We start from the raw sequence: 23,094 nt of genomic DNA, 5'->3' as shown, positions 1-23,094 counted from the left end.
CGCGTGTGTGGATGCTTTGTAAATGTTTTCACACTGAGATATATGGTCAATTAACTTTGCAATTGGAAACCCCAGCTCTCATTTCTATTAGCAAATGAGGAACCATATCTAATATTTTGTCATATGTCCTACTAGTTTTAGTGGTAGACCTTATGTCACAAAGGTCTGGAGACATGTGAAATCATAAAATACATGTGCAATGACAATGACGACTATAAACTGGGTGGTTTGAGCCCTGAATGCTGGTTGATTGGCTGAAACCACGGGTATGACAAAACATTTATTTTGTACTGTTCTAATTACAATCGTAACCAGTTTATAATAGCAATAAGGCACCTCGGGGGTTTGTGGTATATGGCCAACATTCCATGGCTAAGGGCTGTATACAGGCACTCCGCATTGCGTCGTGCTAAGGACAGCACTTCGCCGTGGTATATTGGCCATATATCACACCCCCTCGTACCTTATTGCTTAAGTATCCAAAGAACACACACACGCACACACACATTGTCAAAAGTGTATCAATAAAAATGTGCTTAACCATTCTAGTACGTCTATTAAATGTATTTATTGACATGTATAAAGCTTGCATACCTTTTTGACAGTATAGTAGTCTTAATAATCAACAGGGAGTAAATGTTTTATTAAAAGTCTACTGTAACAGCGAACAAAGTGAGATGGTATTATTCTAAAAGTGAGACAATAAAACATTACAAACAAAAGAAACACGGGCTTTTAACTTCAATTAGATCATCCATTTGGCATGGTTTCATAGTGACAGCCATTGTTCTCAGAGAACGACAGCAGGCTGTCCCATAGGTCTTAGTGAAAATTTAAGGCACTGAATACCACACATTATAAAGACATTGAAGTGAGATCCACCACATTCAAATATTGACATACAGGACATACAGCTCTGAACAAAGAAAGGAAAGCTCAAGTCTATACTGTGAACCTACTTTCTAAAAGTTACTACACATACTGTACTTCAGGTATCTTGCATTTGAACTTTGGTTTAAGTAATGCCATCTAAAATGTTTTTTTAGAGGTTGTTTTGGCAGTTTTTCCCAATCCTTGAGCCTAACAAAGTCATCCAATCAAAGCAACTATATCCTGAGAGACCGACATGCATCAGCTTCCAAAATAAATGAATTGCAGTACTGTTGGCAAAGCATGCACAGATTTTGTATGTCTCAGACGGACCAGACAATTGTGTATTTCAAACTAGTAGGAGGGACCCATAGAACTGGAGTACTTATGTTATCAAGTACTATTAGTACTATTAGTTAGTCCATATCTTGAAATATTTCCCCATGAACATTCTACAATTGATCAACTTTATTGCTGGGTTTGAGAAGGAGACACAAGCATTATCACAAACTCTCCTAGCAATACAGTACTGTCACTACAGTGATTCAAACAAGCACCATCTATGTGTTTTGGTAGCCTGGATCCATACCGAATTCTTCAGTTTCACTTCACAATCCCAAGAAGTATCCAGGCTAGTGTTTTGGCATTAGATTCATTTTATGGCGTAATAACTCTACAACCCCATGATAGAAAAGCCATTTGTAAATAGATGGACAACATTACCTCATCAGTGTAGACATGTAGCCTACAGATTGAACCCTAGCATCATCACTTTACCTTGAAAAAGCAGGAAACCCTGCACACATCTAATCATAGATTCTTGTCATATTGTTGGTGCATAGACCAGAAAATAGAGATGGAATACATGTTCTTGTCTAAGACTGAGTGCCGACACTCTTCATTTTCCTTTTCCTAACAGATTGAACCCTGGCACCATCAGATGTTATGGGTCAGTGGGTTTTACTGTATATATATTACAGATATGATATGAGTAGTTATACTGCCAGGAAAGTGCAATCACACTGTTGATGGATTTACAATGGTATTCAGGTGCATTTACAACTCAGCCATGTGTTCATCTTTCACGTGATTCACTGGCCCTATAAAATACTCAGGTGTCTGAAATAGCACCCTGTAAGGTCAATGCATCTGATAAGGCTTTCTCGCTGAATTGCTTATCCTCTGTGATGTGGTTGGTGTGCGTCGTGGCAACTGTGATGTCATTTTCTGCTAAAAGTTGTTCTTTACAACTTGTGCTTTCTTTATAGCTCTTCTCTTTTCTACAGATGGGCTAATTTGACTAACAGAAACAACAACGAAAACAACAAATTAACTAAAATGAATACAAATATCAACCCACCACTAGGTGATGGGGATTCTTACCAAGGCTTGGGAGTGTCACTCAAATAAGATAGCAGTACTGTGTTTGTAGGTACACACAATTCAACTAGTCTCCCCTCTACACAGTAATATTATAATAGACATTGGTACAGTTTTTTAAAAATCATAATAATTAACATTGTAAAATATAAAAACTAAAAACAAGTGATGCATTTCTTTAGCAACAGTACAAGCTCCAAAGCTTCAGCCAGATAGTGATTGTTGATGGTGGGACTGAAGGAGGGCTCTCTCGCTCTCTCTTAAATGTCCTTAGTGCTCACTTTCATCTTCTCCACAGTTTCCTAACAGGAGTTAAAGGAACAAGATTATTGGCTACTGTAGTACAAGTACCGTTATGATACACAGTGAATACAGCATGGGTTCATATCGTTTTTACCCCTTAAAATACATTAGCTGCTCGTGATTGAGCTTGCCTGACACAATGGAACCAATGAAATAGTCCCAAATGTGCAAACCCCGCCCTTCTGGCACCTCAAGCAGGCTCAATCAAATGCTCCTAGTACTAAAAAGAAAGCAAAACCTATGTCTGATGTACAGTATAGATGCAGCCAAAAAGTGAGACAACCCTAGAAGCATGGGCATGTAAACTATGACAAATATAGGCCCTGATTATTACAGTAATTGACTCATAAAGTTCTAAGTACAGGTGTGTGTGTGTGTGTGTGTTGTAAAAGTCCACAGCCTCATTGACCTATACTGTAACTTAAAGGGGCAATCCACAATTGAAACAATAACACTTCTCAAGTGTTTCGGTTAAAAGCTGAGGGATGGGCTGGAGAAATGTACTGTAACCACTCTCAAATTCATAGCCAGTGCTATGGATGTAAGGACCGACCATCCATGATATCAGAATTATAGTTTGAACCATGTTTTAAGGCTATACAATGTTTGTTTACATTTACAAGCTTATATTTTGGGTTCGGATGGAGTGTGACAGTTGAACTCAGCTCATGAGGCATTTACAAACTATACTCTTTAAGAATCAATGGGTACATATCATTCATTTCTAAGTCCAAAAATTGATGTAGCAACTGCAGATTGCCCCTTTAACAAGTAGCAGTGAAACGTCATGTGCTGTTCATGGTGCCAGACTAACCTGATGTTTGTTGAGCTCAGCCACTCTCCGTGTCCACTCCTCCTCTGTCATCTCCTGGTCAGCACCTTCAGTCTTCTCTACAGCAGGCACCTTATCTGTGCCTGCAGGGAGGGAGAGAGGAATAGAGAGAGAGAGAGAGAAAAAGAGAGAAAAATAAAGAGAGGAGGGGGGACAGAGGAAGCGAGACACAAGCCAATATGGACAGAGATAGAGAGTAACAACGAGGGAGATAAAGCGAGGGAAGAGACAGACATAAATAGAGAGAGCGAGAGGGAAAGAACATAACTAATCTTAGCGCAGAATCCCCTCACACTATGACCCAGATAAGTAAGGGCCTACTATAACGGCTGGTGTGAGACAGCTAGTCTCACCTTCGCAGGTCACAGCTGTGCAGACCCAGTTCCCACAGGCACAGACACAGCGGTTACACTCCACCTGAGTCTCTGCCCCGTCCTCATAGGTCTCATCCTCCAGGGCACACTCTACAGGAAGCAGGAAGTGGATAACAGGAAGTCAGTGGACATCACAGGAAATTACATGTTGATCAGTAACAGCGCAGAGTTTTCAAACCCAGAGATCAAAGTGGTCAATACTTTCGGGAGCGCCTTGCGGAAGCAGTCTCAACGGACCAGCCCGGTTTTGGGAAATCAGTAGGAGAAAATTCTTCCTTATTTGTACATTTTCTTTAAATCTATAGACACAACCTACAGTAGATTCGAGCCAATGTTTGAAGCTGAACATGTCATTACTACCACTTTGTGAAAGTGACAAACTGACACGTTTTAATTTTAGTCAAAAACAACTTTATATCGAAGGAATGCTTTTGATTTGACAACCTGCACATGCAAAGTTTGGCACAACACGATCGTTAGACGCGATGACGTGTTTCTGCGCATAACCTTAGATAGCTAATGCTGCCATGACATCGCCTACATCTGGGATATTTATTGGAGAAGCAGTTTCTGGACATCTTCATGTATATTTTCTTTGGTAACAGTATTTTATTTATGAACGTGTCTTTTTTGGTGTGTTTTTAAAATGGTCTAATAATCAAATCACATTTAAAAAAACGTAAGGCTTGAACATTGGACATAACAGGAAGATACTGTATATGGTGTAAGTCTTACTTCTCTCTGGTGGGTTGAAGCCAGGCTTGAAGCAGTTTAGGAACTCATCGAAGCTCAACTTCCAGTCCGTGTTCTCATCTGAGAGCTCGATGAGGGCATCCACACACAGGCTCCTAGTGACCAACAGGAGAGGTGTGGGAATTAACAATAGGGCCAATAAGACACAGGAGGGAAATAGAGTAAAACAGACTACTGTTACCCTCATTTCACTGGAGCTAATGTATATACACTGCATTGACAAAACATTATTGAGTTGCACCCCAGCCCCTTTTGCCCTCAGAACAGACTCAATTCGTAGGGGCATAGACTCTACAAGGTGTCGAATGCATTCCACATGGTTGCTGGCCCATGTTGACTCCAATGCTTCCCACAGTTGTGTCAAGTTGGCTGGATGTCCTTTGGGTGGTGGACCATTCTTGATACACACGGGAAACTGTTGAGCGTTGAAAAACCCAGCAGAGTTGCAGTTCTTGACACAAACCGGTGCGCCTGGCACCTACTACCATACCCTGTTCAAAGGTATTTCTGTTTTTTTATTTCTAATACATTTGCAAACATTTAAAAAAAATGTTTTTGCTTTGTCATTATGTGTAGATTGATGAGGATTTTTTAAATGTCATCCAATTTAGAATAAGGTTGTAAAATAACAAAATGTGGAAAAAGGGAAGGGTTCTGACTACTTTCCAAATGCACTGTAAATGTTCCTCAATGTTCCTTAGACTGGGCCTAAAACAAACCACGCCTAAACCAAACCATGCCTCACTATTTTGTTTTTGGCATCTTTTAAAACTAATGCATTGGAATGACAATGACCACAGGAGTTGGCAAGACAGCACAAACAGATCTGGGATCAGGCTAATGCCAGTCCAGTTGCCCTTTAACTCTGGTCTATCTCACAGATGACCCCAGATAGCCAGCCGACACACATTGGGAGGAAGGTTCCACACATGAATGAGAGTTGATACTGCCCAAATCCCCATGGCACTCTCTGCGCTTGCTCCCAGACCCATGATGCATGGGAGAAGGGTATGGTCCCACGGGACAACCAGTGTGGTGCCACTGAGGCCCAGCCCAATTGCCACCCACACCCACCACCACTTCCCATCAAAACAAGCCGCCTCACCATAACAGAACTGCCAAAACAGCACTTTCAGCCCCCCCAAATCACCCATCCCCCTACCCCACCCCTGCCCCCGTACACCCTGTCTCGAGGTCACCATGTAAACAACTGTGATATAACAAATCTACATCACTCATCCTCATCTCATCAATTACATTCTTTGATGATTCCATACAGTCACAACTGTATAAATCTACAGCACACTCGCCATGGCTCCAAAGGTGCAGCAGGGTGATTAGACACTAACAACTGAACAGTTCAACATCAGACTTAGAAAACTTTGATAAGGGCAAGAACTGAACAACTGAATTCTACAGGATGTGATTAGCATATATTGATGTATTATACAGGTTGCCATTGCTTCTGTATACGGTAGTTTTATATCAATATGGCAATAACCGATTCACTGAAAGAACTCAATCAAATACTTATTAGCAGTGCAAGCAGTAGCTTCATCATGGCCTTTCCATTGCTTTCAATTGCTCCATGTACTTAATTAAATTAGTGTTAGTCCCAGAAAAATGGCTATTTAACTTATTTTGAAGTTAAGTCCCTGGTTAGGTGCTGGAAATTAAAACCCTGTTCATTTTCTTAGGGATCTCATTAAGTGCTGAGCCCCACTCATAATAAGAGAATGTGTTGGTGGAGATAGCTTCTCTTCTCTTCAAGCAGCAATTGAGAACAATGATTGCAAGGTACAGTCACTAGTCTTTTTAGTAAGTACTCTTATTCAACACAGAAATACACTGAGATATAAATACACCGAGATACCAATATGTTGAGAGACAAACAATCATGATGTTGAGACTACTTGAAGTGAATGCACTAAGCAATTATCAGTAAGTAACACATGACATTATATGTCTAAACATTTCAACGGACTCAAAACGTCTGGAATTTAGTCAGGACCATTATGATATGATTATAAGACATTATAATCGGGTCATACTTGCTCATGATTTACAATGCATTATCAATAACCTTTAGAATGCATTATACCTGCAGGCTTTACGTAAAGTGTTACCCGATTATGGTCTGGGCTCAGTGAGAATCAACCAGTGGGCGCAGCTCACCTGAGCTGGTCTGTGATGAGTGACAGCTGTGCGCTACTGACTCTGGGCCAGTGGTCGGGCTCACCTGAGCAGGCGGTTGTTCTCCTCGTCAGCATACGAGGTAATGTTGATGGCTGTTTCGTTGTGCTGGAGGAACTTAAGGAACTCAGTGGAATCCAGCTGGGAGTCTCCATTGTCATAGTCCTGTAGGAATATTCATTCATACATTTTTATTTTGAGCCTATGAGGATGCAGGAGATGTGTTTTTTTTTTTGAAGGAGTGCAGTTCCACCACTCTTTAGTATGATTATTTTTGCTTTATTGAGTATGAAAATAAATGGTGGAGATGACCATCAGAGCTCTATGGGCTTTCTGTGAGAAGTGTTAACCACACAGGCACACAGTGGGAGATGATCTTGTCTCTTTGGGGGGCCAGAGCAGGAGAGCTGTTGCATAACTGCTGTTATGTGTACAAGTGCTGGGCAGTGGGAAGAATGTTAAACAGTCTGTTCTTGCTGTGGGGCCTTTTCTATGCTGTGAAGCTTGGCCCGCAGGAAAAAAAAGAAGAAAAAAACTGACAGAGGGGGAGAACTCGGCGAACTTTCAACAGATTCTGTCTCAGTAGAGCTGCTGCAAGTGAAATGTATCATTCTGCTGCTTACGGAGTCATTAAGTAGTCCATACATGCTAACGGATTGTAACCTTAGCCGTTTTATTAAGACGAGGACAGAGGAGGACTTTCTAGAAGTACAGGACTAGAAATAAACACAACTCCATTCCACTTGAAATAATGTGAGCTGTTCGGTACTTTCCCCTGCAGTTTTCCATTATTTTACAACAATAGTTAAACTATGAAAGTATCATTACCTCTCCACACACACACCTCACACACACACACACACACACACACACACACACACACACACACCCACCCACCCAACCCCACAAACACGCACAAGTCCGACCTACCTTGAAGTACTTGAGCAGGGTGTCGGAGAAGTTGGAGCCCTTGGCGAACCAGCCGTCAGGGACCACCTCATTCTGCAGCCACTGGATGACCCGGCTGCGCAACTCGTTCCTGTTGGCCAGGTAGCACACGACTACACAGGCAGAGAGTTGAGAGAGTAGAGAGGGTCAGTACTGCAGACAGCTGAATGATTATATAGACTCGCTAATATTTACCTCGTGTTTTTACTGGAACTAAATATGTGAGAGTACTGCTGTTTGTGTGTGTGTTTGTTGGGGGGGGGCTGGGTGTGAGTGTGTGTGTGTGTGTTGGGGAGGCTGGTGGGTGTGAGTGTATATGTGTGTGTGTGTGTTGGAGGGGGGGGCTGGGTGTGAGTGTGTGTGTGTGTGTGTTGGGGGGCTGGGTGTGAGTGTGTGTGTGTGTTGGGGGGGCTGGGTGTGAGTGTGTATGTGTGTGTGTGTGTTGGGGGGCTGGGTGTGAGTGTGTATGTGTGTGTGTGTGTGTGTGTGTTGGGGGGGCTGGGTGTGAGTGTGTATGTGTGTGTGTGTTGGGGGGGCTCGGTGTGAGTGTGTATGTGTGTGTGTGTGTGTGTGTTGGAGGGGGCTGGGTGTGAGTGTGTATGTGTGTGTGTGTTGGGGGGGGCTGGGTGTGAGTGTGTATGTGTGTGTGTGTGTTGGGGGGGGCTGGGTGTGAGTGTGTATGTGTGTGTGTGTTGGGGGGGGATGGGTGTGAGTGTGTATGTGTGTGTGTTTCCCTTGAGCGCATAGCTGTCGTGTGAAAGTGTAAAGGAATATCCAACAGTGTATCTTCCACAGTGCATGCAAGGACAGTATAAAATGAACATACTGCTATTATTAATCATTTATTCATTAACCTCTCTGAGACAATGGGCCTCATGACCTTGAGCAGTATACTTACTTGGGCTAGCAGCAACAGCTTTGTCTGTCTTTTTCTCTGAAAGAAATCACAACACAATCAAAACAACTGCAAAGACTTCGCTTAATCTCCTCTTTATTGCAGAATGTTCCTTGGAACACAGAAATAGAATTCCCAGAACAGACTTTCCATTCAAGGTAATGCTCTGTGATGGGAAGACCAGCAGTCATATTGAGTGTACATATGTGTTTAATTGAAATGTGCATTGTCTGAGGGGCTTTGTCCATTCTAGTAATATATTTCTATGCCTTAAGACAACCCGGGGATTATTTTCAGGGTCCCCTACCTTCACAGTGTCCGTCGTGGTACACCTGGATCTTGAGGCCGGTCAGACAGGCGTCGCGGTGGAGCTCACAGTGGTTGCGGTACGTCTTACCGTTACTGCCACACACCGAGCGCTTGTGAGGTTTGCATTGCTGAAGACGGAGAGAGAGTACACATGTTTTCAATCTGTGCAGTGAGACATTTGGTCTTTGCCAGGAATGTGTGTGTGTGTGTGTGTGTGTGTGTGTGTGTGTGTGTGTATGTGTGTGCGCATGTATGCATGTGAGTGTGTGTGTGTGTGTGTGTGTGTGTGTGTGTGTGTGTGTGTGTGTGTGTGTGTGTGTGTGTGTGTGTGTGCGTGCATGCATGCATGCGCATATGTGTATATGTGTTTGTGTGAGCGCGTGCATGCATGCATGCCTGTGTGTGTGTGTATAGGCTAAGACTCACCTCGATGCACAGGCAGGAAGGTTCCCCTTTCTCTGTCACAGCACACTCCCTGCCAGCCCCACAGAATACATTGGCACACACCTTGGACTTGCTCTTCCCCTCCTACAGGGACACAGAGACACAGAAGACATGGGAGATTATACATCTGATGCCTTCTACTTGTGTGATGATGTCTATAAATACAAATGAACATCTCCTCCCGCAAAGAAATTGAGATTGCATTCCACTTCTTACATGCATTCTTGTAATCTACATGACCAGAAAGATACGAGGAAACACTAAGGAAATTCATAAAAATGAACAGTAATAAGTAATAGGGAAGGGTCCTTCTTTACTACCGTAAGTAAACTACAGAGCGATCTCATTGAAGGTGGCCATCGCCATCTAGTGTTGCCTAAAATAGCTAGATTTACAGGTAGAACATTTGACCGGAATGCAGTCATTTTAGGTTTATTTGAGCAATATGCATTATTATACAATTCCTGAGTAATGTTAGATTTAGAAAAAGGGAGATTTTAACTGGAACCTGGTCTACTTGACTTGAGTCAGATTGTATTTGTAAAGACTGCACAATTATATCAATAAAATAATATAATGTTATTGACATTGATAATTTTCTGCTGTGATCACAAGTTACTCACTGGCCGGACAGACAGACACAGACAGACAGACAGACAGACAGACAGACAGACAGACAGACAGACAGACAGACAGACAGACAGACAGACAGACAGACAGACAGACAGACAGACAGACATGAAGGCTGTCACTAGATGGCAAAATGTCATTCACTTCCTAGCGGTAGAGTTTTCTAATGTGTATACCATTACTGTAACACCCTGATCTGGTTCACCTGTCCTTGTGGTTGTCTTCACCCCCTCCAGGTGTCGCTTATTATCCCCGGTGTATACATTCCTGTGTTTCCTGTCTCTCTGTGCCAGTTCGTCTTGTTGCCAAGTCAACCAGCGGTTTTCCTTGCTCCTATTTTTCCCCAGTCTCTGTTTGTTTCTAGTCCTCCTGGTTTCGACCCTTGCCTGTCCTAACTCCGAACCTGCCTGCCTGACCACTCTGCCTGTTCTGACTACCAGCCTGCCTATCCCCTTGTACTGTTTTGGATTCGGATCTGGTTTCTGACCCCTGCCTGGCCTGACCTCGAGACTGCCTATCGTCTGGTACTGTTTGGACTCTGACCTGGTTGATGAACTCTCGCCTGTCCTCGACCTGCCTTTGCCTACTCCCTTTGTTATAATAAATATCGGAACTCCACCATCTGCCTCCTGTGTCTGCATTTTGGTCTCACCTTGTGCCCTTATAATTACGTTCTGTTTCAGATGTCTTGATATACAGTATGTTACATTTTAAGAAACACTATGTCATTTCAATATATATAGATTTTTACACTCAAACACATAGACACCAACATCGAGAGAGAGAGAGAAGTGTGTTGCCCTTTTGTCTGCTATCTAAATCCCCCAGACTGCTATCCAGACCCTCAGTTGCAGATGGAAGTCTGAACAGCCCGTTGACCTGTGACCTTTCATTCACAGCGAGGGCCGCTAAGCCACAGTGACTTTAGCATAACAATGTTTCGGCAAATGCCCTCCCACACGCATAGCGACACATGTTCTCTCAGCCAACGCAGTCAGACAAAAGACACCCACAATTTTATAGGGCAGATGGTAGACAGACAGACACCGGACCAATATGTCATGGAGTGTCCAGGTGACTGAAGAACACAAACAAACCCACACATACACTATCATTCAAAAGTTTGGGGTCACTTAGAAATGTCCTTGTTTTTGAAAGAAAAGCTAATTTTTTTGTCCATTAAAATAACATAAAATTCATCAGAAATACAGTGTAGACATTGTTAATATTGTAAATGACTATTGTAGCTGGAAACGGCTGATTTTTTCAAATGGAATATCTACATAGGCGTACAGAGGCCCATTATCAGCAGCCATCACTCCTGTGTTCCAATGGCACATTGGGTTAGCTAATCCAAGTTTATAATTTTAAAAGGCTAATTGATCATTAGAAAACCCTTTTGCAATTATGTTAACACAGCTGAAAACTGTTGTTCTGGTTAAAGAAGCAATAAAACTGGCCTTCTTAAGACTAGTTGAGTATCTGGAGCATTTGTGGGTTTACAGGCTCAAAATGGCCAGAAACAAAGAACTTTCTTCTGAAACTCGTCAGTCTATTCTTGTTCTGAGAAATGATGGCTATTCCATGCGAGAAATTGCCAAGAAACTGAAGATCTCGTACAACGCTGTGTACTACTCCCTTCACAGAACAGTGCAAACTGTCTCTAACCAGAATAGAAAGAGGAGTGGGAGGCCCCGGTGCACAACTGAGCAAGAGGACAAGTACATTAGAGTGTCTAGTTTGAGAAACAGACACCTCACAAGTCCTCAACTGGCAGCTTCATTAAATAGTACCCGCAAAACACCAGTCTCAACGTCAACAGTGAAGAGGCGACTCCGGAATGCTGGCCTTCTAGGCAAAGAAGAACATTCGTGAGATGCAGAAAAAATGAAAAGATGCTGGAGGAGTGCTTGACGCCATTTGTCAAGCATGGTGGAGGCAATGTGATGGTCTGGGGTTGCTTTGGTGGTGGTAATAAAGTGGGAGATTTGTACAGGGTAAAGGGATCTTGAAGAAGGAAGGCTATCACTCCCTTTTGCAACGCCATGCCATACCCTGTGGACGGCGCTTAATTGGAGCCAATTTCCTCCTACAACAGGACAATGACCCAAAGCACAACTCCAAACTATGCAAGAACTATTTAGGGAAGAAGCAGTCAGCTGGTATTCTGTCTATAATGGAGTGGCCAGCACAGTCACCGGATCTCAACCCTATTGAGCTGTTGTGGGAGGAGCTTGACCGTATGGTACATAAGAAGTGCCTATCCATCCAACTTGTGGGAGGTGCTTCAGGAAGCACGGGGTGAAATCTCTTCAGATTACCTCAACAAATGGACAACTAGAATCCCAAAGGTCTGCAAGGCTGTAATGGAGGATTCTTTGACGGAAGCAAAGTTTGAAGGACACAATTATTATTTCAATTAAAAATTCTTATTTATAACCTTGTCAACGTCTTGACTATATTTCCTATTCATTTTGCAACTCATTTCATGTACGTTTTCATGGAAAACAAGGACATTTCTAAGTGACCCCAAACTTCTGAACGGTAGTGTATTTAACATATGGCACCAATATGTTATTAGATTTTCTATGCAAATATGAGGGGGTTCTAATGGGGGACCATGTATAGACTGGTGTCACAGATGGCATGACTGGGGGTCAGAGAGCACCAGCTGCCTGAGCCTTGTGACCCCCGACCTCTCACAATTGATATTTTGGGGTATATTATTAGGATCCCCATTAGGGTCCACACAGCCGCAGCTGCTCTTCCTGCCAGGCCACACAACCCTACTTAAGTATTCCAGGAAATGATTAGTAACAATCATAACTATCTGCTGGTATGTCATTGCTTGGCTGGCATGTGTTTTGAGATTTTCACAGACAAAAGATATGAAGCCTTGTGTAATCTCTCTCTATATATATATCCCTCCTTATAGAGACATAGTCACTCTCTTATACATAAGCTAAACAATCAAGAGGGTTTGCGTTTTTTTGATTCTATTGGTTCCATTGAGCTAGGCTAGCCAATCAAACCCAACATTTGAAATTCTCTTGAATACTATTTGAATCTAGGCCTGACCCACACATGTACGCACTGGCATGTACAGTATGTGCACACTCTAGCACGCAGACACACTCATACACACACTGTACGATATGCAGGTCAGGCCGAGACCCCCTGTCTCAGGCATGTTATTTTCATTAGTCCACGTGAAGACTTATGGCAGGGTCGGTCCGCAGGCCAAGAGCTGATGGTAAAAAATACTTCCATCTTCGAGTTGTCTAACGGAGGAGCTGTACACACATCAACACACACACACTTGAACACACACACAGATTTGCATTCTCAGCTGGAGTGTTTGGTCTGGACTGACTTCTCTCTCTGTGTGCCCAGAGGGAGATGGATAGCGTGAGTGGAAGACAACAAGAAGAAAGACACTTCAGAGAAACGAGGGCGCAAACATTCCCCTGCAGAGCCAAGATGAGGAATTTGGGAGCATGTCCAACCTGTGACTCTCCCATCCAATCCTAACTTGTTTTATAGGGCAAAGTCAAGACACTGAAAAAAGAAAGCTGGAAGTCAGGGGCATACCAAACCATTCATGGCTTTAATAGCGCTAGAAGAACCAATCAGTTGGGGAGAGAGCCTTCCATCTGTTATCCAAGGAACCTAGTTTCTAAATGACCTACTTATCTGGGTATAACTTAACTCCGGCTAACCCCAAATGCGACACACTCTCATTGACCTAATACCAAAATCCCTCACTTTTTGGTATTATTTTTTGTGGACAGATTTTGGGCAGAGTAAATGCTCTCACATCACCTCTTCCTCTCTGGTGTATCCAGAGAGCTACTGGAGACCCATAACAGAGACGGATAAGGAAGCGAGACACCCCAATCGCTGTTTTTTTCTTCCGTTTTTTTTCTGGTGCAATGAAAGTCACTGAACTAACTAGACCAGACCCAGCTGCTATTGCATTGGTGTCTATGGGAGACCGACATTTTTTCCCCCAATGGTAAACGGCCTGAGTGAACTATCTTCATTTATCCACCATCTTTGCCCATATGGCTCAAACAGAGGAAGTGAGTGTGAATGGACTGTGAGCAAAACATAACGGGTATACAATTTTACACAACACTGCCTACATGGCTTTCACAATAAAAATATTCTGGCTCCACCAGCACCTTCTGAGGTGACTCAGGGGAAGATGTTAAAATGGCTACACAGGTATAACTGTTTCTGCTCTTTATTTCACAGCCTCTTTGGATCTTTTGGAGGGAGAGGCCTAGAAGGGGCCAGGCAGGAAAGAACACACAGGGAACAGTGATTACATTAGCAGAGAGACAGACAGCAAACATGGGCCTGGTCTGGTCACTCCACAGGGTGAGGAGAGCAACTGTGTTCTCCAACCGTGGTAAATATTCAAACCAGTGCCAAGACTAAAACTCCATGATTGAGTTATCACTTGGGATGTACTGTAGTGGGGATGACCACGACTTACACTAAACTCCAAAGACTAATGACTACACATTGGCAGACAACCAAAGGTCAATTTATTGGATATATGTTGGATAATGGTATTTTACAGACAGAATGAACTATAAGGCCAACACCGAGTTTTTGTGAGGTTCATACCAGCAACACAGAGAGTTACTAGAAACCCGTAGGGCTCAAACACAGGAAGTGAGTGTGGACGGACTGTGAGCAAAACACAATGAGTGCACAATTCTACACAACAGTGAGTGATCACTTTGGAGAAACCTTCCAGCGCCCAGCTGCAGACAAGAAACAGACCTAGTCCCAAAAACATACAGACACGGTTTTCTTCGATTCAGACAAAGGACGTGTCACTTTCATCATCCTAATTGGCAAATAAACAACAATGTTAAGGTTTGAGTTCTAATAAACTATTACTGTATTTAGGCCATTAAGATGTCATATTGGAAGAAACTACTCTCTCCTTTCTGTTCTGTGTGCGTGTGCGTGTGTGTGCGCGCGCGTGTGTGTGTGTATGCATGGACTACTTTGGTTGAATAATGGAAAGATACTGTTCAACGACAAACCAAAGTCACACCCTAGGTGTAACTTCAAGATCCTTTGTCATCAAAGCTTCAAAAGCCTTTACATAAAATGTAATTGCCAATGTCATACTTTTCTTTGAAAGCCAGTAAAAAGGCTGTAGAGGCTGATTATACTCTATGACTAATCTTTCCAGCTGGCTGACTGCTGAGACCTTTAATTCTGAAGTTGCTTCCAGAAGAGGAGTGTGTGTAATGTCTATACTTCATACTTCACCAAGACCCAAATCACTGGGCCCACAGTGGACTGAACATATGAGTCACATTAGTCCTTTGCAATCAGACCAAAAAAGAATTGAGATGGAGGTAGAGGAAATGTTGTTTTTGTACCGTAGCCCTGTCTCGTGTAAGGCTGTGTCTATGGCTATTGGGGAAGGGGGCCTTATACATCTAAACAGAAGGACAAACAGCAAAGAAAGGCCTCTTGTCTCCCTGCAGAGAGAATATACAGGTAACTGCCAACATAGTATCTTAATAGAGCAGAGCAGAGCCAGAACAGTTTCAAAGCACCTCGGCATGAATTCTACAAGTGTCTGGAACTCCATTGGAGGCATGCGACACCATTCTTCCATGAGAAATTCCATCATTTGGTGTTTTGTTGCCGGTGTTGGAAAACGCTGTGTCAGGCGCCAATCCAGAATCTCCCATAAGTGTTCAATTGGGTTTAGATATGTTGACTGTGACAGCCATGGTGTATGGTTTACATTGTTGTCATGCTCGTCAAACCATTCAGTGACCACTCGTGCCCCGTGGACGGGGGCATTGTCATCCAATGGGGGCATAGCCATGGTAGCCAAAATAATGTTGCCCCTGGCTAGCCGTTAAAAAAACGATTGTGTTGTCTGGTTTGCATAATATAAGGAACTTTAAATGATTTACACTTTTAATTTTGATACATAAGTGTACTTAAAACCAAATACTTGTTGACTCTTAATTAAGTAGTATTTTACTGAGTGACTTTCACCTTTACTTGAGTCATTGATTATCCTTGATTTTTCCAGCACATAACTTGAACTACATGGAATTGCAGAACAACTTCAAACTTGTCTTATCCATCTACATAGGATCATGATTTTAGTTTAAACTACACACACACATAGATCAATTACAATCAGTTAAGTCGTGCCTCAATAAGTGTGTCTAAAGTGAACAGCATTCTTTCCCTCTATATCCCAGATCAGGCCCAAATGAGAGAGCTCACCCCACATACCAGGCATTCCTGCCCAGGCCAAAGGCCTGATTCGGGGGACTGCTCACCCAGACAAACCCTCTGACTTCCAGTGCCATGGCTGCTCGCTCCAGCTGTGCTGACCCATTTAGCACTTGTACAGCCCAGCTCCTGCTGCTAAGCCTGCACACACACACACACACACACACACACACACACAAACGAACAAACGCCCTCACACACTGGAATGCTCTCACCCATGCATGAGCGCACACAAATTTCAGTGATGGGGGAAAAAACTATGCAATTACATATCGGGATATTATTTTGACGATATATCCTATCCTATCCTTTTAACAACATTGCAATATTATTTTTGTGCTAGTTTGCTGTACCTGCGGCGAGACATTCCTCCAAAGCTTGTTCTCCATCTTCTTTCTAAATAGAGAGCCCATTTGTTTTCAGCACTTTCATTTCCATCACTGATCAAAAACTCATTTGATCATGGCTGTCTCTTGTCTGCATCAGATGGTGAGCAATATGTTTGGAACACCGAATCGCAATAAAATCACAGTATCGAATTGCAATACATATAGAATCGTGAGAATCGCATTACATGTCGTGATAATATCGTATCGAGGGGTCCCTGGGAATTCCCAGGCCTAATACACATGCACGCACAAGGGTCTGAGCTGTGTGTGACACCCCCACCATGGTGGGAAGTAAGCTGCTGTCGGGAGGGTGAGGGAGGTGGGGGGGCCATAGATTTCCACATGGGGGGGTCAGAGGGCTCTGATCATGGAGGAGGTGACCCTGTGTGGCCCTGGCTTGTAAGAGGACATCTGGCCTGAGGTGGCCCAGCTGGGAGTGAAACTTTGTAAACTCCATATTAGTCTTTATGAGACTTCTTCGGGAAGAAGCAGCTGCTTAACCCCAGGTTTTGTGTTCACTACTTACGAGAGAGAGTCGGGATAAGAAGGCACTAGCACAAAGTGATTCTTTGACATGTGATTCTTTGACAAAACCTCTCAGTTTTAGACCCTGACTCAGGCATCAGATAGGTCAATAGGTACTAATAATAGTCGCTGTGCCCCCCTAAAATGGTACCTGACAAAGAGAATTGAGTCAACGCATACATATTTCATCATGTAATGAACCCCAGTTCTTTCTAAAGCTGGCAATGAGTTTTGTTCTACTTTCTTGTTTTGTTTTGCGTTCCCAACAAGCAGTATGCTTGCATAAGTAAATAAAAACTTGGATTCCCTGAACATTTCGTCAGAGCGTCCTGCTCGGACAAAAACACGCGTTTCACATTAAGCTTTACAGAGCTAGGAGGGCGTTAAGGTGGGCAGTGAATTCCTCCCAGGCTCTCTCACGCCTCGGCTAGCATCCAAAAAGGCCAGCTTTCTAACCCAAGAACTCACATCCTTTTCCTCCACTCACACATTCAACCTGAGCACTGACAACTCGATTCCGTGTTTTAAAAACTTCAGATACAAATTCTATTTGAAAACGCTCTTTCTGATTCTCCCTCTTTTCTATTTCTCTTCACAGATCTTCTGGGAAGTTGCGTCTGTAACAGTATAGCTTCCGTCCCTCTCCTCGCCCCTACCTGGGCTCGAACCAGGGACCCTCTGCACAAATCGACAACAGCCACGCTCGAAGCATCTTTACCCATCGCTCCACAAAAGCCGCAGCCCTCGCAGAGCAAGCGGAACAACTACTTCAAGGTCTCAGAGCGAGTGACGTCACCGATTGAACCGCTATTAGCGCGCACCCCGCTAACTAGCTAGCCGTTTCACATCGGTTACACGTCTGAATTTGCAGTGTCCTAGCTGCTGCTGTAGAACTTATTCTCTTTATTTGTCTGTCGCTCTAAAATGAGCATTTAAATAATTCCATGCATTTAAATTAGAATATTGGTAGATGCATTTGCATCATGCATTATGTATTAAAATCTTTCATTAATGAGATCTTGGAGGGGTTATAAATAGGCATTCCACAGGCTCGCATTCATTCTTTGATGGTCTCTGACAAATTCATTCATTAATTCATTCACCGTATTAAAAGTGATTGGTTTAGATAGAGCGTCTCGTTCCTAACGGCAGTTTGAACCAATAAAAGCCAAGGTGATGTCATAACAAAAGGCGGGCTCTAACAGCCTAATCAGCCTATAGCCTTATTGTTTCAAGTTCGTTCTCATGCTAGGTGAATGGAATGCCATTACAGTGCTTCTCTCATCCACCCAAAAGCCTTGTATATACCATCTCCCATAAATCCTTGGGAAGCTCAGTCCATTCAACTCCTCTCCCCCTAACTGTGTATAGCTCCCTCCTCTCCCCCGTCCTCCCACCCTCTCTCCCCGGCTAGTCTCTCGACTAACTCTCATCGCCTATATCACTCTCTCCCACTCTTGTTTCTCACTTCTTCATCCCACTCTCTCTCTCTCCCACCCACTTTCTTCCTCCCTCCTGTCTCAATCTCTTATTTTTCTGTCTATAACTCATCTCCCTCTCCCCCCTCTCTTCCTGGCTAGTCTTGGCTGGTGCTGAGTGGTGTCATGGCAGAACGGGCTTGTTCCTGTGTTGCTCTGTGCAGGCGGAGAGGGTGAGCTAATGGCTGACAGATGTTTTAGAGGAGGAGGAGAAGGAGACACACTCTAGGAAAAGGCATGCATTCTTAAAGCAGAGCACTGTTCCAATCACACACTCTTGAGGAGGGCCAAGCTAGCACACTTAATAAACGTATAAACTGCCATGAACAGTTATAAACCGTTATAGACCATTGTGTTAATACAAGACAACCTTGCTGTAAATAGCCTTTCTGCCCTACAAGGTTGTGTTTATCAGTTGGTGGTTATGCACTCATTTGCGCTGTGTTCCTTATCAGCTGTCCAGGCAACAGCTTCAGTCATCCAGACCACATTTTGAGACTAATTGCCCCCCTAATAGGGCTAGAAATCGGCTGGTTTTCTCTCTGTCTCCTCTCGCCCCCCCCCCCCTTTTTTTCTCTCGCTCTATGAATCAGGGAAACATGCCAGCCAGGGAGAGAGCGGAAAAAAGGCAGAGACAAAAGATAAAGAAAGAGAGAGGGAAACCTTAAACTGGCGTAAAACACAGTGAAAAACATCAACATTTCCCTTAATGAGCTTCACAAGCTGCTCTGTGTAGGAGAGCAAACAAGCGTTTCCACTGAGGGCATTGAGGATGGCTCTGAATTAGTGCCAGAAGTGAGGGAATGGGTGCCCTGCACCACACGCCTGTCAACCACAACCACACACACACACACACACACACACGCACGCACACACACACACACCATAACCATGTTCAACAAAACAAGAAGGGAGAAGGGAGGGAAAGAGAGAGAGAGAGGCAGTTGGATCTCCTCATTGTCTAAGGCTTAGCTGGCTCCTCAGCCATCACACATGCCTGTCAGATCCCAGCCTGCTCCACTCTGACCCCTAAACCATGAACCCTGGCCTCCAAAGGACATACAGCAGTAAATTCAATCTGGTGATGGACAAACAGTCACCTTGGCTCATATCTCCATTATGGGCATCATGGTACTGCCTATAATGCTTGCTTTTAGATTACAGAAGGACTGCGCTACCCGTCAGTAGCTGGTACCTAAAGCTATTTTTCTTTCAGACAACAGTCAAAAGGTTATGGAGCTATGCCCTACTTCCAACAACACATTGATTTTCCATTCTGAAATCTATAGAAAATGGCTCTGTCTGGGTATCCTTTTTCATGGGCCTTTGCAACAAATACAGCTTTTAGTTTGACAGATTTGACATGTATTCCTCTAGTGCCGTTACATGTTCATGTCCAGGGTTGGATAACTCAGTCCCCCTGGCTGTGAATGAACTAACAGGGCCTGGGAGGGCATGGATGAAGCAGGACAAACTGTACACAGCTGAGACCATGTCGACTGTCCGTGTCCACACTAACAGATTACAACTGAAATTAGGACATCTGAAATACCAACCTAGTTTCTGCTTGGAGCAGCATGTTTAAAAAAAAAAAACATATTCAATGATACTCATTCACTACTATGGTATTCGTTGCTGTCTGCACCACAGTATAACCTGGAGGGAAACAGGTATGAAAGGAGGCTGGCTTTGAAATGAACCTTTAGAAATCTAAACCAACAACTGGGAAAATCCAGACAGATTGAACACAGCAACCACTTTTCCTCTTTCTTCCTTGTCAAGACTGCAAGTCTTTGTATGTTGAGGTCTAGGGCATGTTCTCTGACTCAGTGTACATGCGCAGCTAGATGAGGATATAGACACACACAGGTGCGCACACATACATCCAAATATAGAAGATGTGGCCCCAGGGCTGTAGATGAAAAGACTGACACATCTGCCATCTGCGTTTGTCAACACCTATGAGCTGCCAAGCTGTGTATTTCACAGCTGTTTAAACAGGTAAAGATTGTTTAAAAAACACACACACACAAATACATAGTAAAAAAAAACACCTGGAGTCTTTCATTGCAGGGCACTGGTAGTGTGTATGTGTGTGCATGTGTGTGTGTGGGTGTGCACGCCTGCCTATCTGCAGTGCTTGTGTGTGTGTGTGGTTGAGGTGCGGCAACAAAAAAAAATCTCATTGGCTTTCTCAATTGTCTGTTATATTGGTCTATTTTCTCTGGGACAATCAATCACCTCTCTGGCCACAGCAGCACAAGACCAGGTCATTAAGAAGTGCCATGAACCTAGCCAGAGCCTCCAACATGTCAACAACGCTACATTGGTGGTCAATGACCAAAGTGGCCACCTCTACAAACAACTGTGAACAACTGTTCCTGCATGGCAACCAATCAGAAGTAGTTTCCAGGAAACGGGTGAATGTTGACATTGCATCTTTGAAGCTGGACAGATGTGCAAGACTCTGCCTCTTCTTTTTCTGAACTCGTTGTCTTCTTTAAATTACTGTGTTTAGTTATTTATATAAAAACGTACACACATCAGACTGTCCCAAATTAAATTTACCAATCAGACAAGCACGTTACTGTTGGATTATGTACAATTGCCAAATAATTAAAAAGTATACTTTTGAAAAAAAAGGACAACATTCGTTTGTCACCAGACTAATCGTCCTCTAGAGCGTATATATATTTTTACATCTAAATAATAAAAAGCATTTACCTCGGCATGACAGCAAACGACTGCGACTAGTAGACATACAAGGACACTTCGAAACATCTGCAGAGAACACAAATAAGACAGTTGCTTCAGTGACGGCCTGACAGTCAAAACAAAACTTAAGAAACTTGAGTATTTATGAAAACGAAGATGTTTTCCTTTTTCCAAAAACTTACCATGTTAGCGGGTGATGACCCAAAGGCAGAGGAGAAGCGGCAGTGTCCAGACCGAGACAAAGGAGGATAGGAAAATTAGATTGGCGAAATTTGAGCACCACGAAGGAATTTCCCCCGTCTGTCTCCCCCCTCTCTGACTTGGCCAATAGCGCTCGAGACACTCGAAGCGCGACTGTGCAACAGCAGCAAGAAGTGAAGTGTTCAAGGATGGACCGATGACGGGGATAGAGTTGATTCAAAGTTTCATGTTATCCAAAAATACATGTGCCATCCATGGTTCCTTAGTTGATTTACTGTGTAGCCTAGAGTTGAAGTCGGAAGTTTACATACACTAAGGTTGGAGTCATTAAAACTCGTTTTTCAACCACTCCACAAATGTCTTGTTAACAAACTATAGTTTTGGAATATCGGTTAGGACATCTACTTTGTGCATGACACAAGTAATTTTTCCAACAATTGTTTACAGATTTTTTCACTTATCACAATTCCAGAGGTCAGAAGTTTACATACACTAACTTGACTGTGCCTTTAAATGAAATGGCTTTAGAAGCTTCTGATAGTCTAATTGACAACATTTCAGTCAATTGGAGGTGTACCTGATGTATTTCAAGGCCTACCTTCAAACCCAGTGCCTCTTTGCTTGACATCATGGGAAAATCAAAATAAATCAGCCAAGAAAAAATTTGTAGACCTCCACAAGTCTGTTTCATCCTTGGGAGCAATTTCCAAATGCCTGAAGGTACCACGTTCATCTGTACAAACAATAGTATGCAAGTATAAACACCATGGGACCACAAAGTCGTCATACCGTTGCCGTACTTTGGTGCGAAAAGTGCAAATCAATCCCAGAACAACAGCAAAGGACCTTGTCAAGGTGCTGGAGGAAACCGGTACAGAAGTATCTATATCCACAGTAAAACGAGTCCTATATCGACATAACCTGAAAGGCCTCTCAGCAAGGAAGAAGCCACTGCTCCAAAACCGCCATAAAAAAACCAGACTCCGGTTTGCAACTGCACATGGGGACAAAGATCGTACTTTTTGGAGAAATGTCCTCTGGTCTGATGAAACAAAAATAGAACTGTTTGGCCATAATGACCATCGTTATGTTTGGAGGAAAAAGGGGGATGCTTGCCAGCCGAAGAACACCATCCCAACCGTTGAAGCACGGGGGTGGCAGCATCATGTCGTGGGGGTGCTTTGCCACAGGAGGGACTGGTGCACTTCACAAAATAGATGGCATCATGAGAAAGGAAAATTATGTGGGTATATTGAAGCAACATCTCAAGACATAAGTCTGGAAGTTAAAGCTTGGTCGCAAATGGGTCTTCCGAATGGACAATGACCCCAAGCATACTTCTAAAGTTGTGGCAAAATGGCTTAAGGACAACAAAGGCAAGGTATTGGAGTGGCCATCACAAAGCCATGACCTCAATCCTATAGAAAATTTGTTGGCAGAACTGAAAAATAATTAATGGTGGTGGCTAAGCCGTGTGCTGACCGACGAGCAGGAGTGGGCAGTGGTGGAAGTGGTGAAATGGTGAGGACCAGGAATGACATACTGTACAGCTGTACGGCTGTCCGAA

The 23,094-nt window shown here is 43.3% G+C and overlaps 1 protein-coding gene across 1 annotated transcript; it reads right to left on the bottom strand.

The window, feature by feature from the left end:
- Positions 1-549: 549 nt before the first annotated feature.
- Positions 550-21,641, bottom strand: LOC115195958 (follistatin-related protein 1). The gene is made up of 11 exons (XM_029756335.1): positions 21,509-21,641; positions 21,336-21,392; positions 9,284-9,385; positions 8,856-8,985; positions 8,552-8,587; positions 7,636-7,766; positions 6,752-6,870; positions 4,495-4,607; positions 3,739-3,849; positions 3,368-3,468; positions 550-2,552 (listed from the first exon to the last, which is right to left on the bottom strand). The coding sequence occupies exons 1-11, from the start codon at positions 21,509-21,511 to the stop codon at positions 2,511-2,513; spliced, it is 945 nt and encodes a 314-aa protein (XP_029612195.1). The 5' UTR covers positions 21,512-21,641; the 3' UTR covers positions 550-2,510.
- Positions 21,642-23,094: the final 1,453 nt, after the last annotated feature.

Source organism: Salmo trutta, chromosome 6 (assembly GCF_901001165.1).
Source record: "Salmo trutta chromosome 6, fSalTru1.1, whole genome shotgun sequence".
Taxonomy (NCBI): Eukaryota; Metazoa; Chordata; class Actinopteri; order Salmoniformes; family Salmonidae; genus Salmo; species Salmo trutta.
Note: the sequence above shows the minus strand (reverse complement) of the source record. Positions and strands in the feature narration are given on the sequence as shown.